General features: G+C 45.1%; 1 protein-coding gene across 2 annotated transcripts in view; it reads left to right on the top strand.

Moving 5' to 3' along the window:
* LOC144492290 (adhesion G-protein coupled receptor G2-like) overlaps nt 1–15,477 on the top strand; it is a 138,638-nt gene that overhangs the window by 111,175 nt on the left and 11,986 nt on the right. For both annotated transcript variants that reach the window (XM_078210281.1, XM_078210280.1), the window contains 4 exons: nt 4,933–4,978; nt 5,066–5,169; nt 6,627–6,751; nt 13,031–13,299. In XM_078210281.1, coding sequence (XP_078066407.1) covers nt 4,933–4,978; nt 5,066–5,169; nt 6,627–6,751; nt 13,031–13,299 — 544 coding nt within the window. The remainder of the gene's footprint in view (nt 1–4,932; nt 4,979–5,065; nt 5,170–6,626; nt 6,752–13,030; nt 13,300–15,477) is intronic.

Raw genomic sequence — 15,477 nt, 5'->3', positions numbered from 1 at the left:
TGATCAAGATCCCATTGCAATTGAAGATAACTTTCTTCACTGTCCACTGTGCCACCAATCTTAGTGTCATCTGCAAACTTACTAACCATGCCTCCTATATTCTCATCCAAATCATTACTATAAATGACAAATAGCAGTGGACCCAGCACTGATCCCTGAGGCACACCGCTGGTCACAGGCCTCCAGTTTGAAAAACACCTCTCTACAACCACCCTCTGGCTTCTGTCAAGAAGCCAATGTTGTATCCATTTGGATACCTCACCCTGGATCCCGGTGAGATTTAACCTTATACAACAACCTACCATGCGGTACCTTGTCAAAGGCCTTGCTAAAGTCCATGTACACAACATCCACTGCACTGCCCTCATCTACCTTCTTGGTTACCCCTTCAAAAAACTCAATCAAATTTGTGAGACATGATTTTCCACTCACAAAGCCATGCTGACTGTCCCTAGTCAGTACTTGTGTCTCTAAATGCCTGTAGATCCTGGCCCTCGAAATATCTTCCAACAATTTACCCACCACAGATGTGAGGCTCACTGGCCTGTAGTTCCCAGCTTTTCCCTGCAGCCCTTTTTAAACAAAGGTACAACATTTGTCACTCTCCAATGTACAGGTACCTCACCCGTGACTATCGATGATTCAACTATCTCGGCTAAAAGATTAAAAGATTGTTATAAACATTTATTACCCTGGGTAAAATATGAAGTACTGTTCTCTGTTGATTCTGTCTAAACAATTTAAACTTCAAAATTCAGTTCCTAATCGCCTGTCTTTTGGAGCTTTCAGTGTTGTTTTAGCTTCAAAATGGCATCAGCGCCTTATATATGCACTTCTGATGTGAGTCATGGGAGGCGCCATTTTGATGATGGTGTCAGCACGCACACACAAGGAGCACCTGCTGGACGTTTACAGAGTGCATCAATCATTCAAGCAGATTTCACGCCAGCACTGCCATTTTGAAATAAAACCCTCCCTTAAATACAGACAACCAAATATGTGTTCAGCAGCAGGAAGGGCCCCATGTCGGTACTAATTAACGAGACGTTGATTTCTCTTAGTTACTACAATTATGCAAGTATTCAGTGCTTTCTGAGAATCTTGCAAGATGCTCTCTGTCTTTTGCACCAAAATTTATTCTTCTTTCTCACATTCCTTCAGTTCCAGTACCATATTCAAACAGAATGCTCCTTTTTAAAAGTTGCTTGCTGGCCTTAAGTAGCACAGTCCAGCAAAGTCAATGTTGCACAAACTTGAGCACTCTGAGCTTCATTCCACCTGTTTTTCTCTGTTATGGGTGGCCTATTCATTTAAGTACATGAGCCCTTTAATGTTTTTTGACTGGCTACGGATGCACATTGACTTAAAAGGGACGACCTCAGCTCAGCCTGCACAGGAACTTTCCCAACCTACCTGGGTGCATTAATTAGGATATTAATTACATTGAGTACAGAGGTGAGGAGGAATTTCTTCAGCCAGAGAGTGGTGAATCTGTGGAACTCTTTGCCGCAGAAGGCTGTGGAGGCCAGGTCATTGAGTATCTTTAAGACAGAAATAGATAGGTTCTTGATTAATAAGGGGATCGGGGTTATAGGGAAAAGGCAGGAGAATGGGGATGAGAAAAATATCAGCCATGATTGAATGGCGGAGCAGACTCGATGGGCCGAGTGGCCTAATTCTGTTGCTATGTCTTATGGCCTTATGGAGTATTGCATTGAGATACCTGCATGCATTCCTGAGGGCTACTTAAATCAGCCACTTGAATATTTGTAAATACCTCAATGATATATCAATAAACACCTTAGCCATGATTTTATCCAAAAAATGACTGTGGGCACAATCTTATGACCTCATCCCGCTTGACTTTCGGTGAGACGGGACGAGGTCATAAGATTAATTCTCTGGCTGAGGTTCTTCCCAGCGAGAATTGCATCCAGTCCTAACCAATCGGGACAAGATATGATGGCCTCCCGGGGAGGATTGGAGGGGGGGGGGGGGGTGGGGAGAATCAGAGGCCATTGAAACCTCCGGGTGATTAGGTAGGGCCGGGTAGTGCCAGCCTGTCACTGCCAGCTTGGCACCCAGCACTGCCCACCGGACACCACAAATTGGCAGAGGCAGTGCCAAGGAGGGGAGCCAGATTGGGGGCAAAGACTGGGGATGGCAATAACTATGACAAGGGAGAGGGAAGGGGGTTTCTGCAGGGGTGGCGAATGGGTGGGAGGGATGGGGGACTCTGCTGGCGGGGGTGCGATCGGTGGGGTGGGGGGAGAGAACTTTGCTAGGGGGCGATGGGGAACAATCAGAGTGAGAGGGAGGAAACTTTGCACAGAGGGTTATGTCCATGGGGGGTCCCGATGTCCATGGTGGGGGGTCATCAGGAGTCTCCCAGTACACTGGGAGTACGTTGCCTGTGCAATGGCGCCCTTGCAGCTCAGCAGTTGGCTTCCCTGGCGAGCTCACACTCCATGCCCCTCCCCCTTTTGGTGGGAATCACATCCTGGCACTATTTTTGCACTAAGTGCCATAAGATTGCATATTCAAATTCACGCAAAACCAAGTTTGAAACACTCTCCCATTTTCTCATTCGTTTGGCACTAAAGATTTTGTTTTGTAAAATTCTGCCCTATGTATCATAATGTTGAGAAAACCTGGTTTGATTAGTAAGTTTGTGGATGACACAAAGGTTGGTGGATTTGCAGTTAGCGATGAGGACCATCAGGGGATACAGCAGGATACAGATCAGTTGGAGACTTAGGCGGAGAGATGGCAGATGGAGTTTAATCCGGACAAATGTGAGGTAATGCATTTTGGAAGGTCTAATACAGATAGGAAATATACAGTAAATGGCAGAACCCTTAAGAGTATTGATAGGCAAAGGGATCTGGGTGTACAGGTACACAGGTCACTGAAAGTGGCAATGCAGGTGGAGAAGGTAGTCAAGAAGGCATATGGCATGCTTGCCTTCATCGGCTGGGGCATTGAGTTTAAAAATTGGCAAGTCATGTTGCAGCTTTATAGAACCTTAGTTAGGCTGCACTTGGAATATAGTGTTCAATTCTGGTCGCCACACTACCAGAAGGATGTGGAGGCTTTGGAGAGGGTACAGAAAAGATTTACCAGGATGTTGCCTGGTATGGAGGACATTAGCTATGAGGAGAGGTTGGAGAAACTTGGTTTGTTCTCATTGGAACGACGGAGGTTGAGGGGAGACCTGATAGAAGTCTACAAGATTATGAGAGGCATGGACAGAGTGGATAGTCAGAAGCTTTTTCCCAGGGTGGAAGAGCCAATTACTGGGGGCACAGGTTTAAGATGCAAGGGGCAAGGTTTAAAGGAGATGTACGAGGCAGATATTTTACACAGAGAGTAGTGAGTGCCTGGAACTCGTTGCCGGGGAGGTAGTGGAAGCGGATTCGGTAGTGACTTTTAAGGGGCATTGTGACAAATATATGAATAGGATGGGAATAGAGGGATATGGTCCCCAGAAGGATAGGGGGTTTTAGTTAAGTCGGGCAGCATGGTCGGTGCAGGCTTGGAGGGCCGAAGGGCCTGTTCCTGTGCTGTAATTTTCTTTGTTCTTTGTTCTTTGATCCAGCGCAGACCAGACCGTAATCATCCCACACCGAGTCATTTTTTGGGAGAGTGGTGAGCTGTACACCAGTTCTAGGAGGGGCGGGGCCTAAACACACAAGTGAGCCGGCTAGAAAGCGATCAGCGCTGTATTGAATGGGCACCCGAATCTTAGTGCAGTGGGAGAGCCCATCCCTCCCTATCCCCATGGACATCAGTATCCCGCTCCACCCCCCTCATCGCCAATATATTTCCCCACCTCCTCCTCAATGTGCACTACCAGAATTGGGACACTTCCAAAGCACCCCCTTCATGATCCCGACATCCCCCCCCCCCACAAATGACCCCCGAAATGCCCCTTCATGCCCCACCCCTTTCATCGCCCCCACTCAGCCCCTACCTCCTCAGTCCCCACCCTCTTGGCACTACCTTGCACATTGGCAGTGCCCAACTGACACTGTCAATGTGCCAGGTGGGTATTGCCCAGCCATGTCACCGACCACCGGGCATCTCCTGACCCTCTGGCGTGCCGAATACGAGGCAGAGACCAGTAGTGATTTCCCCCCGGACATGTGCCGCGCCCAGAGGATCAGAAGATCCTGGGAGCTGGAGAAGCTGGCATCAATCAGGTTAAGCACATTTAAAAATGGTAATCGGCCTTCAGCCCTTTCTGGCCGAGATGCAGCTTATGCCCGTAGAGGGGCTCCAGGAAGATCACAAACAGTTTGGCGCCCACAAGGTTTTTAGGCCCACAAGCAATTTGCCAGGATCAGTGCAATCTGCGGCAGGTGCAGTGAGGTGAGGCTGGAAAATCGCCTTCCTTGGTTATCGGCTGTAGGGAGTGAAACTTAACTCCCACGCACACAAACTGCTGCACTGTCACAAATTGAAGCACCTCGCTCAGGATGCAAATATACTGCCACCTCCATATTGATGCAAATCAGTTTGGAAATGCATCAAGAGTCCAGCTCTGGCATTTTAGCCCAGTGAAATAAAGATTTGGGAGTGCCAGAGTAATTAGTTTTATTCCATTTTAAACATACTGGGTGCAGTAGAACTCCTGCCCTGTAAAACCACGTGCCCTCGATTTCCTGAGGATTTTCTAAATATATTTTTGGTCTTTTCAATGATATGTGGAGGCGTCGTCATGTGATCGTAGAACATTAAGCCATAGCAGAACTCTGCAAATGTACCTGGGCATGGCTCAGTTGTATTGATCCCAGCGTGAGATGCAGTCAGCAGTATATTCCACTTGTAGCCTGAGCATTGTATTCTAAAGACAATGGTCTCCCTGGTGGTATACTGACTTACCATGAGCTTTACAGTGAACACAAACTAACCAAATGCTTTTTATTTCAGAATAAATCCTCCCAACAGTGTGTATTCTTGTATGAAAATGAGGATGGTAAGCAAAACGCCTAGTAAATTATTTTAGTTACTTTAAGAAAAGCCATTTAAACTGTCATTGTTAGACCATCAACTTGTGTTACAGAGAATGCAACAGATGAGTGGAAATCTACTGGTTGTACTACAACAGTGCAGGATACTCAAACCATATGTCGGTGTAACCATCTGTCCTACTTTGCTGTGTTACTGGTAAGTTATAGACTTCTGATCATTGTACATGATGAGATGAGCAATGGTAGTGTGTCTGTTATCACCAGTAAGCACCTCAGTTTATCCCCTTAATCCCCTCAAATATTTTCCTCATTTGAGCATTTCAGTTTCTCCTTCAAAGTCTTCATTGCCTTCTGCTTTGCCAAAATTTCTATGGAAAAATGTCATGATTTGTGAATCTCCCAACTCAAACTCCAAGGACTGAACTCACCCTGGTTCTCAGGTTTCAATCCTCTCCCAGACAACATTTTTGAAAGATGCATCAGCTGAAATTGCACATAGAATCCCTACAGTGCAGGAGGAGGCCATTCAGCCCATCGAGCCTGCAGCGACAACAATCCCACCCAGGCCCTATCCCCATAACCCCCATGTATTTACCCTGATGGTGGTGGGGGGGGGGGGGGGGGGTGGTGGTGGGTGGGGGGGGTAGTGGTGGGTGGGGAGAGGGGCCGACCTCACTGAGGTGAAGGAGGGCCAATCGAGGCCCCTCCCAGAAGATCGGGCACTGGGGGTTGTCCCCTGGACATTGCCACCCTGACAATGCCAGCCTGGCCCCCTGGCACTGCACAACAGACAAAGTACCAATGTCCACAGGGCATCTTGGCACTGCCCATCGGGGTAGGGATTCCGGGGGGGGGGGGGGGGGGGGTCGAGGCTGGCCAGGACATGTACGGGGGCAAATGATCGAGCTGGCCAGCAAACAGGACGCCAGCAGACAGAGGCCACTGTACATGCACCAATCTCGACACTGAGAGACCGGTGCATGAGCAGTGGCCTGCACTCAGCGCTATGCTGCTGGCCTCTCCAGGGGAATAGGCCCCGCTAGGCCGGACCTCTATCACCTCGCCCGCCATGGAATTGGCGTGGGCAAGAGTCCGACAACAGAAATCTCAGTTGACCCCGGGCGGGAATTTCTGTTCTCGCCCGAGCGAGGCCATAAAATCCCGCCCATTGAATTTCTTTGGGAGAATTGCCCCCTATATTCTCAATCCTCTCCTTTCCTTCTCCTCTATGTACTCTATGAACGGTATGCTTTGTTTGTTTTGCACACAAGGAACAATACTTTTCACTGTATGCCAATACATATGAGAATAATAAGTCAAACCATCCTCCTATGCTCCAGGGAAGAAAAGCCCCAGCCTCTCCTCTTAAATCAAACCTTCCTGTGCTGTTCACCTCCTTTCACCTTTGAATTTGGGACCATTTGGCAAGCCTGAAGTTCCTTGAACATTTCTGACTTTATAGCCCAAGTGCACCCTCACAAGGGATCTACACAAGACTACAATACCTTTCCCAACTCACACTTCCATGCACTTGAGCTGCTCCAAATATTCAAGTAGCTTTATCCATAAATGTTTTGAACAGGCACCAAGGTATTCTGTGCGAGGGATGTTTTAATTGTTGCTCAGTGTTGCCTACCCCTTTATTTCCCAAAGAACTTTGGTGAGGAGGAAGCTTTGGATGAAGGCGTCCTGATGTCACTGATCTACATCACACAGATTGGCTGTGGAATTTCTGCCGTCTTCTCAGCCATCACAATTATCCTTTACTGTACATTCAGGTGAGTTACACAGCGAGTACTATCAGATTATCTTCAATGGGACTGCCTTCCAGCATTCCAATAACTTCAACTCGTATATCAAATTCTGGGTTTTCCATGAAAGCTTATTGATCGATATATCATGAACGCAAATGGAATATTGCTCAGTTCATTCACACATCCAGATCTGATCAAGCCATGAAAGCCATATGACTGTTGAATCTCTCTTGAACTTTATTGAATTAATTTTCTCTCTTTGTTTAAATGTATCAAGTTAAAGAACCCAAAACAAATACAAAATTTTAGTAGTGATACATTATTAAATACAGATTATTTGCAGGAGTGATGGAAACAAAACTGTGGCAAGTTTTTTTAAATTCATAGAATCATAGAATCCCTACAGTGCAGAAGGAGGCCTTTCGGCCCATTGAGTCTGCACCGACCACAATCCCACCCAGGCCCTATCCCCATAAACCCATGCATTTACCCTAGCTAGTCCGCCTGACACTAAGGAGCAATTTAGAATGGCCAATCAACCTAACACGTACATCTTTAGACTGTGGGAGGAAACTGGAGCACCCGGAGGAAACCCACGCACACACGGGGAGAATGTGCAAACTCCACACAGACAGTCATCCAAGCCGGGAACCGAACCTGGATCTGTGGCGCTGTGAGGCAACAGTGCTAATCGCTGTGCCACCGTGCCGCCTAATTGATGAGATGAATTTCTATTGGGAAAGTAGGCACTGTTCCAGAAGGCAGAATCCTCTGCCCGTGCAGGAGGCAAGGAAAGAGGGGCAGATTGGCATCAGGACCAAAACACGACACCTTCCCACATCTACTGGAAGTACGTTATGGGTAGGAATGCCCATGATCCAACTAATGACCACTTAAGAGCCTCTTCCTGCTTCCACTGTAACCTCCCAGCTCTGGGTAGGCCTGCTGACATGTAGCCTGCACATCTGGTAAAACTAACACTTCAGGGCGATCTTACCAAAAAAATTCTAAGTGCTGAAAAAGCGTTTCAAATCTGTTTTTTCAGTAAGAGAAGAATTCAAATCTGATCACACTTAGAAAATAAAGAGGCAAATTGTGATTCTCACCAGTAAGGGACAGAAGACGGCTGCTGACTGCTAGAGAGCACTATTGTGCATGCACCTGATCTCCTAATGCACTATGTGTACATAGTGCATTGGGAGATTGTCACTCCCCCATTCCCCTGGACATCGCCACCCCAAACATCCAATTGATCCCTGAGCACCCCCGCCTTCCTGGCTGATCGCCACCCCCATCCCCCTCAGTCGATCACTGCCCCTGTTCCCCCTCTCCATTCAGCTCCCCCCCCACTACCCTCCATTCAGCTCCCCCCCCCACCTAACCAATCGCTGCCCTGATGATTCTTGATTGCAGAGTGCGCAGCTCCCAACATGTTGCCTCCCCTTTAGGCCCTGTCCCCTTCCCTTAGGCCTTGCCCCTCGGCATTGTCTGGTTGACAGTGCCAGGGTGCCCGAGTGGCACTGCCTGCCCCCGACACAGAGGGGGGCCTCAATGACCTCTGGTCCCACTGGCGAGGCCATCATGTCTGGTCCCTGTTGGTGTGTGACCATACATGATCCTCACCGATGACGACTTGCACCAGCGGAACTGTTAAGGCAAGTGAGCCCGGACGATTATGTCGCAGGCTCACTAATAATATTTAAATTAGATAATACATATTAAAATCAGCCTGAGGCTGATTATGCTGGCAATTCAGAACTGGTATCACCGTGAGAGGCGAGAAACCAGTTGTGAGCCAGGTTTTTCGTCTCTCTCGCGATCTTACCAGCTCACAATTCCAGTCCAGTCAACCAGTGTGACGAGCCGGTAAGATCTCCCCCATTATGTTAGCTGCAAGGGGAAAGGTCCCTCAGTCTGCACTAGTCCATGCACGATTGAGGACATGGATATACGGCAGGAGGCTGACCACTGACAGACAACTCCCTGCCCTTGCTGCCCAGCCTCATGGCCCCCTCTTCCTAAGTCCCCCACCCTGCGCAATGTCCTCCGCCCTCAACAGCACTTACCTCTTCCTAGGTCATCCCATGATCCTGGATTTCCTGGGGGTGGGGTTGTTGTTCAGGCAGTGGCCACAGGCTCCTCCATGGTGCTGCCAAGTGGAAGAGCTCGCCTGCCTCTGGTTGGTCAGCAGCCTTGGTGGGTGGGAAGTCTACTTGCGAATTCCTCTGTCTGAGGGAAGACCTGTCACTCTCTATTTAACTGTCTGAAGGAAGGCATGTTGCTGTCTATTTAACTGTCTGAAGATATGGAGGGCTTTCCTCCACAGAGTTAGTATTCAAGAAGCAAGCAAGACATTCACCAAGAACAGAAGGTTCGGCCCAGAGTCACCAATGGGAAATTGCAGAGTAGTTTTAAAGCATAGGCTTGCTAGGCCGAGTATCTTCTCCTATCTAATATATCAGGTGATTACACTCATCACTATTCTGATGCTGTATTCACCATCCATGATTGATATCAAATTTAGTGTTTACTGCTCCAAGCCCACTCTCTGACCCAAGACCAACCTTGACAAACTTGGATTGGATGTATGGTCTAAGTTTGTAATCTAGACAAGATGATCCGTTAACCAGCTTGAGTTCAGAGACAACTCATTTGGCAGCCTCCTTTGGGATGCACTCTGCTGACATAAAGTTAACCGAGGCCGAACCAGCCTTTCTGGAGCTGGCAAATTAAAGCCAATTCTGCAAAATCCATGTTTCCAACTCAGGCCCAGAACTGCTAGGATTTCCTGAGCTCAACTATTAACATGATCTGTGGGCGGTTTTCCAGTCAGTCATTGAATATTCAGTCAGTCAGAATGAAATTCCAGTCAATGGTCATTTTGTTTCCCCACCCCACTCTGACCCCTCTGTCCTCAGCCTGCACTATACCATAGCAGTTCAACGTGAGCTTGAGAAACAGCTTTCAATTAGCTGTTTTATAGCTTTGTGTGCTTAACATTGAATTTAAAAATGTCAGATCATAAACTACCCTTTTTTTGCTTGTGGATGGTGGCTGTTGATAATAATTCTGCTTTTTCCACCTCCTCTAGATCCATCTATTGTTTCTTTATTGGTTCCATCACCTTTACCTTTACCTTACACTATCACCCTTTTTGTAAACTCTTCTGCCTTCTTTTTTATCACATAGTCTACTTTAGTTTCCCTACCACCCCGAGCCACAGACGCAACCTTACCTCCGGTTCACGCCACGCTCCCGCTGCAGCGAAGGCGGTGAATTTGATAACAAGCTGAATCTCCGTTCACTGCAGTTGGATGGGAAAATCCCGCCAGTGTGAATGATTGAAAAATTCCGGCACACCTTTTTGCCTCTGCACTTATTTGGAACCTTTACCTCACTAACTTTTTGCTGTTATGTTGAATTGTCAGTGGCATTGGGTCATTGACATTATCTTTGTTCCTCAGATGCTTCCTGACCTGCAAAGTATTTCTAACTTTATTCCCTCTGTGATCTGTTTTGTAAGCAGCCTGCAACTTGCTACCTGACTTCACATGTTGTGACGTTAATCATGAGTCTCTGCTGCATCTTAGCAGAGACTTCCTGGAAATCACAATATACTTTCAGTAAAGGTGGTTCAGCATGACTTTCCCTTTTGAAACCCGTGCTGACTGCTCTTCTTACACTTTTAGTTCCTAGATGTTTTTAATATTGCGCTTTGGTTAAAGATTCCATTAGCTTTCCTACCACCAAGTTAACCTTAATGATCTATGGTTCTCTGGATGTCTTTCTATCGCCCTCTTTATGTATTGGAGACAAATTGATTGTCACCCTGTTCTCCGGCACTATTCCCTTCTCTAATTAAATTATATATGTAATCATGCCTCAGCTATTAATTTATTTTAATATGCAGGGATACAATTCATTTGGAGCAGGATGTGCATCCTACCCAAGTTTGACTAGTTTATCAATTATTCCCCCCTTCTATCATAAATAACTTTATACCATTTCTATCTATTTTTCTAATGTCATGCCACCATGTTAATCTCACGGGTAACTACCATGGCAAGCAATTACTTAATATTTCTGCCATTTTGCCATCATTTTCTGTGACTTTATCTTTTCCATAACTTAATGGTTCTATTTCAGTCCTGATTTTTCTTTTGTTTTTTTTATGTGTGTGCAGAATGCCTTACTATCTATTTTCAATTTCCTTGATAATTTAATTTTATAGCTTCTCTTTGTCTTTCTAATTTTTTAAATCTCTCCTAATCTTTCCCAATTTCGTTATGTTATTCTTGCCTCTGTTGTTGATGTACTTAGTGTATACCTCTTTCTTTAGTTTAAATTTTGTCATCATTTCTGTATTTATCCGTGTTATGACATTGCTGGCTAGCTTCTTCTTCCATTTTTTCTACTAAACTCTAATGATCATTATTTTTCATGTTTCCCACTGTGTTCCATTTCTATGTTTGTCAGCAAATGTTTGAATTTGCTTTCTCCATTTCCGTTCTCATATTCTCAAAATTGCTACTTTGGTTTTAGTAAGCTTATTAAGTTGTAATTGCTGTTGCTTGGATGTTCCCCTACACTTCCCTTCTCTGTTTTGGTTCATCCCAAACTAGATTCAGCTTCCAAACCTGTCTTTCTACCATCCTCATCTACCTAACCCTGTGCCAGTTAACATGTGGCTTGAGTAGTAATCATGAGACTACCACCCTTGAGATCCTTTTTAAAAATAACAATTCCTAACTTCTAATGTTCTCTTACCAGAACCTCGTGTTTTTCTTCACTATTGGTTCCAACATGCATTGTGACTACTTGACCTTCCCCCTCCTTTCCAAGTTTCTTTCCAATTGCTCTGAGGTATCCTAAGACAGGCAAAATTCTCTTCCAGATTCCTGGTTGTAATTGCAGAAGACATTTTCTATCCACTAATTATTGAATTCCCTATGATTGCAGCCTCTTTATTCCACTCTCTGTCCCCATAACCCCTTGGACTTCCCCCTGCACCACATTATCAGGGATAGCATTGTGACTGCCCACAGCACAGCCTGCATCCTTATCCCCACAGGTGGCATAGAAACATAGAAGATAGGAGCAGGAGGAGGCCATTTGGCCCTTCGAGCCTGCTCCGCCATTCATCACGATCATGGCTGATCATCCAACTCAACAGCCTAATCCTGCTTTCTCCCCATAACCTGTAATCCCATTCGCCCCAAGTGCTATATCCAGCCGCCTCTTGAATACATTCAATGTTTTGGCATCAACTACTTCCTGTGGTAATGGATTCCACAGGCTCACCACTCTTTGGGTGAAGAAGTGTCTCTTCATCTCTGTCCTAAATGGTCTATCCTGAATCTTCAGACTGCGACCCCTGGTTCTGGACTCCCCCACCACCGGGACCATCCTCCCTGCATCTACCCTGTCCAGCCCTGTTGGAATTTTAAGTCCCTGTGAGGTCTCCCCTCATTCGTCTATTGGATAGGATTGGTGTCTTTGCACCTTGTTTCCCATCTCCCCTGGATTCTCCTTCACCCTGCTGATTGACAGTCACACTTGTTTCTGTACCTCTCCTTTCCCTTGAGGTGTGATTAAACTTTGGAGAAAACTGTCAAGAAATTCCATCCCCTCCCTTCTGTCTCAGTGTGTTTCCAACTCGCACTCCAAATGAAAGACTCTGACCTGCACTTCTCAAATCAGGAACCTTTATTGTAAATGTGAGAGTCCAGGACAATCTCACCTTCCACAAACTCTCACCTCTTACAGTCTTGACACGTCCATCATTCCCATTTGCTTACAAAAACTCACTCAGACATGGATGGGTATATTTTAAGGAACCTACTTGCAGAAAATCAGGGTGTACGTGAATAGATAGGAACATAATGAATGGTACCTTCACTCATTTATAGGCGCCAATTATACCAGTTATATTACAAATCAGCTCGCATGTCCACTTACGCACTGTTAGGCTTCTAATGTTCAATGAAAGCAAACTTTTGGTTGTTTTTCAACTTTTTCCTGGAGCTTTTGTGGGAAGTTTCTCAATCACCTCTCTTTGTTTTAGCCTTTCACACCACATCTTCAGCAGTTTCACATATCTTCCACCAATGATTGGAGATTGAAAAATTCAGCTGGACATGCAGAGGTCTCTACCAATGAATAGAGATGATTAAAGTAATGTGGGAAGGGCTGTAAAAGTGAACTGTCTGCTTGCATACACATACTGTTTTTCAGGTGCCTGAAGTATAACAGGATATCTACCCTCACGATGTTGGTAAAACATTTTTTTGTTGTTGTTTTAAGGAAGATTAAAAGTGATCACATCACTAAGATCCACATGAACCTCTGTGCTGCCTTATTTCTTCTAAACATCAACTTCCTGACCAATGTATGGCTCAGTATGGTGAAAAATGATGGTTTCTGTAAGACCATTGCTGTTTGTCTACACTATTCATTGCTGTGCACCTTTACCTGGATGGGAATCGAAGCATTTCAGCTGTACCTGATGCTGATCAAAGTTTTCAATACCTATATAAAATACTACATGCAGAAACTGGCTGTAGTTGGTTGGGGTGAGTAAGATTTATTCCCTTTGCATTTTTTGTGGACTGATTTATTGACCACATTTTGTGCTTTACACACAGAAAATTGCTCCAGTACAATATTTCACACAATAGTATGACGAGGACAGGTACCCAGTGGATAGTGAAGAACAAGTATTCTCTAAATATAATACTCTCATGAAGCCTACCCATCTCCCATTGTATTAACTGATTTCAGTTAGAAGATTATACAGCTTCATTAGCGTTTACTGGATTACTTCTAATTATTTTGCCACTGTTGGTAACAAACAAAATATTTAGAAAGGATGACTGAATTACAGTATGTATTTGCTCTACGTACTCCCCGATCCATCTGCTCACATGTCCTGGCCTGCCTGACATCAGTACTTGTCAAGCCACTTACCCACGCAGACACGGGGAGAATGTGCACACCCCATACAGTGACCCAAGCTGGGAATCGAACCTGGGTCCCTGCTGTTGTGCTATCTTAACTTGTTCACCTGCCCAAACACATCCCCAGTCCATGGCATGTGAAAAGATTGAAAACAAGAAATGGAGGAGGAGCACAAAAGACAGCAGTGGATGAAAGTGGAGGATGAAAGATGAAGAGGTAAAGCAGGAGAGAATGAAAGCATTTATTTGGCATCTTTCCACATAGTCGGCCTGAAAGCTCTTTACAACCAATGGGCGAATTTTGAAATGTGGTCTGTTGTTATGGACACAAATACAATAATTAATTTGTAGAAAAACAGTAAATGATTAATGATGCATTACTGATTGATGGGGTAATATTGGTCAAGGCACTGGACAAGCTGTGTGTTCATCTTTGAAAAGTCCAATGGGATATTATAGATCGACTCCATCAGAAACTAAGTGACTTCAGCTTTATATCTCATCCAAGTTCATGGTGCTGCTTGAATCCACAACCTACTGGCTCAGAGATGGGAACAGCACTGACAGGGCAGTGAGAAGTAATTCTGCAAATTTTTCTCCCTATCCATCTTAGGCCAGATCCTTTTCCATGCAACTCAAGTTTGCCTTTCCCCAGTGCAACAATCTTATCTTATCCTTTTTATTCATGTCTATTCGTATATTGAACCTAACCTGTTGTGGCTTTTATTTCTTAACTCTTCTCCTGCGCTACATCAGTTCTGTGGTAGAGTTCTTCACTAACACTGGCAACACCTCCTTTATCCCATCGCAATCTTTCCTGAAACCATTTTGACCAGGCTAAGTGCAAATCTCCATTATAGCTACAGGAACATCTTTCTCTGCAGATATTAATGCTTCGAGCTATCCAAATTTATTTTGAATGCTTTGAGAATTCATAAGTAAATGTCAGCTTAAGTTTGTTTTTTCATAGTGTATTTATTATTGTCACAAATGGGCTTACACTTTGGACTTACACAAATGCACTTACAGTGTTACATTAACACTGCAATGAAGTTACTGTGAAAAACCCCGAGCTGCCACATTCCGGCACCTGTTTGGGTACACTGAGGGAGAATTTAGCATGGCCAATGCACCTAACCTGCACATCTTTCTGACTGTGGGAGGAAACCAGAGCACCTGGAGGAAACCCACACAGACACGGGGAGAATGTGCACACCCCATACAGTGACCCAAGCTGGGAATCGAACCTGGGTCTCTGCTGTTGTGAGGCAGCAGTGCTAACCACTGTGCCGCCCAAGTCAACCTTTGAAACATTAAAATCCCTCCAAAAACTAGGTTCAACTTATATGCCAAGTATAAAAATGGAAAGCTGGCATATCTGTAGGAGGTTGACATTTTGAAATTTCATCAGCGCCCAATGCAAAGAATGGGCATGCCTTTCATCTTTCATCTTTGCAACACAGCCCCATATTGCCTGCTTGATCCCTTGCACCCAGTTATAAGATACTGGTTAGTAAAAGATGCATTTGTGGGGTGAAAAATTTACCAGGAGAACTTTCCAGATCCACATAATATCTGGAATATTATACTCTGGCTGCAACTTTTTAAAAAGACTGTCTGGAGGATGGTGATACTCTCTGAGCTCCTTTCCTTTGTGGAGAAATAAATCAGTCTTCCTGATCTATTTACCATTTGTTTTTTACAAGCTAAAATTCAGAGGGATCAGCTGAGAGGTGATTCAGGATAGTACCCAAAAAGTAGCTAGGATTATAATCCAAAATTTAATATATGTTC

This window comes from Mustelus asterias, chromosome 4, assembly GCF_964213995.1.
Source record: "Mustelus asterias chromosome 4, sMusAst1.hap1.1, whole genome shotgun sequence".
Lineage (NCBI taxonomy): Eukaryota > Metazoa > Chordata > Chondrichthyes > Carcharhiniformes > Triakidae > Mustelus > Mustelus asterias.
Note: the sequence above shows the minus strand (reverse complement) of the source record. Positions and strands in the feature narration are given on the sequence as shown.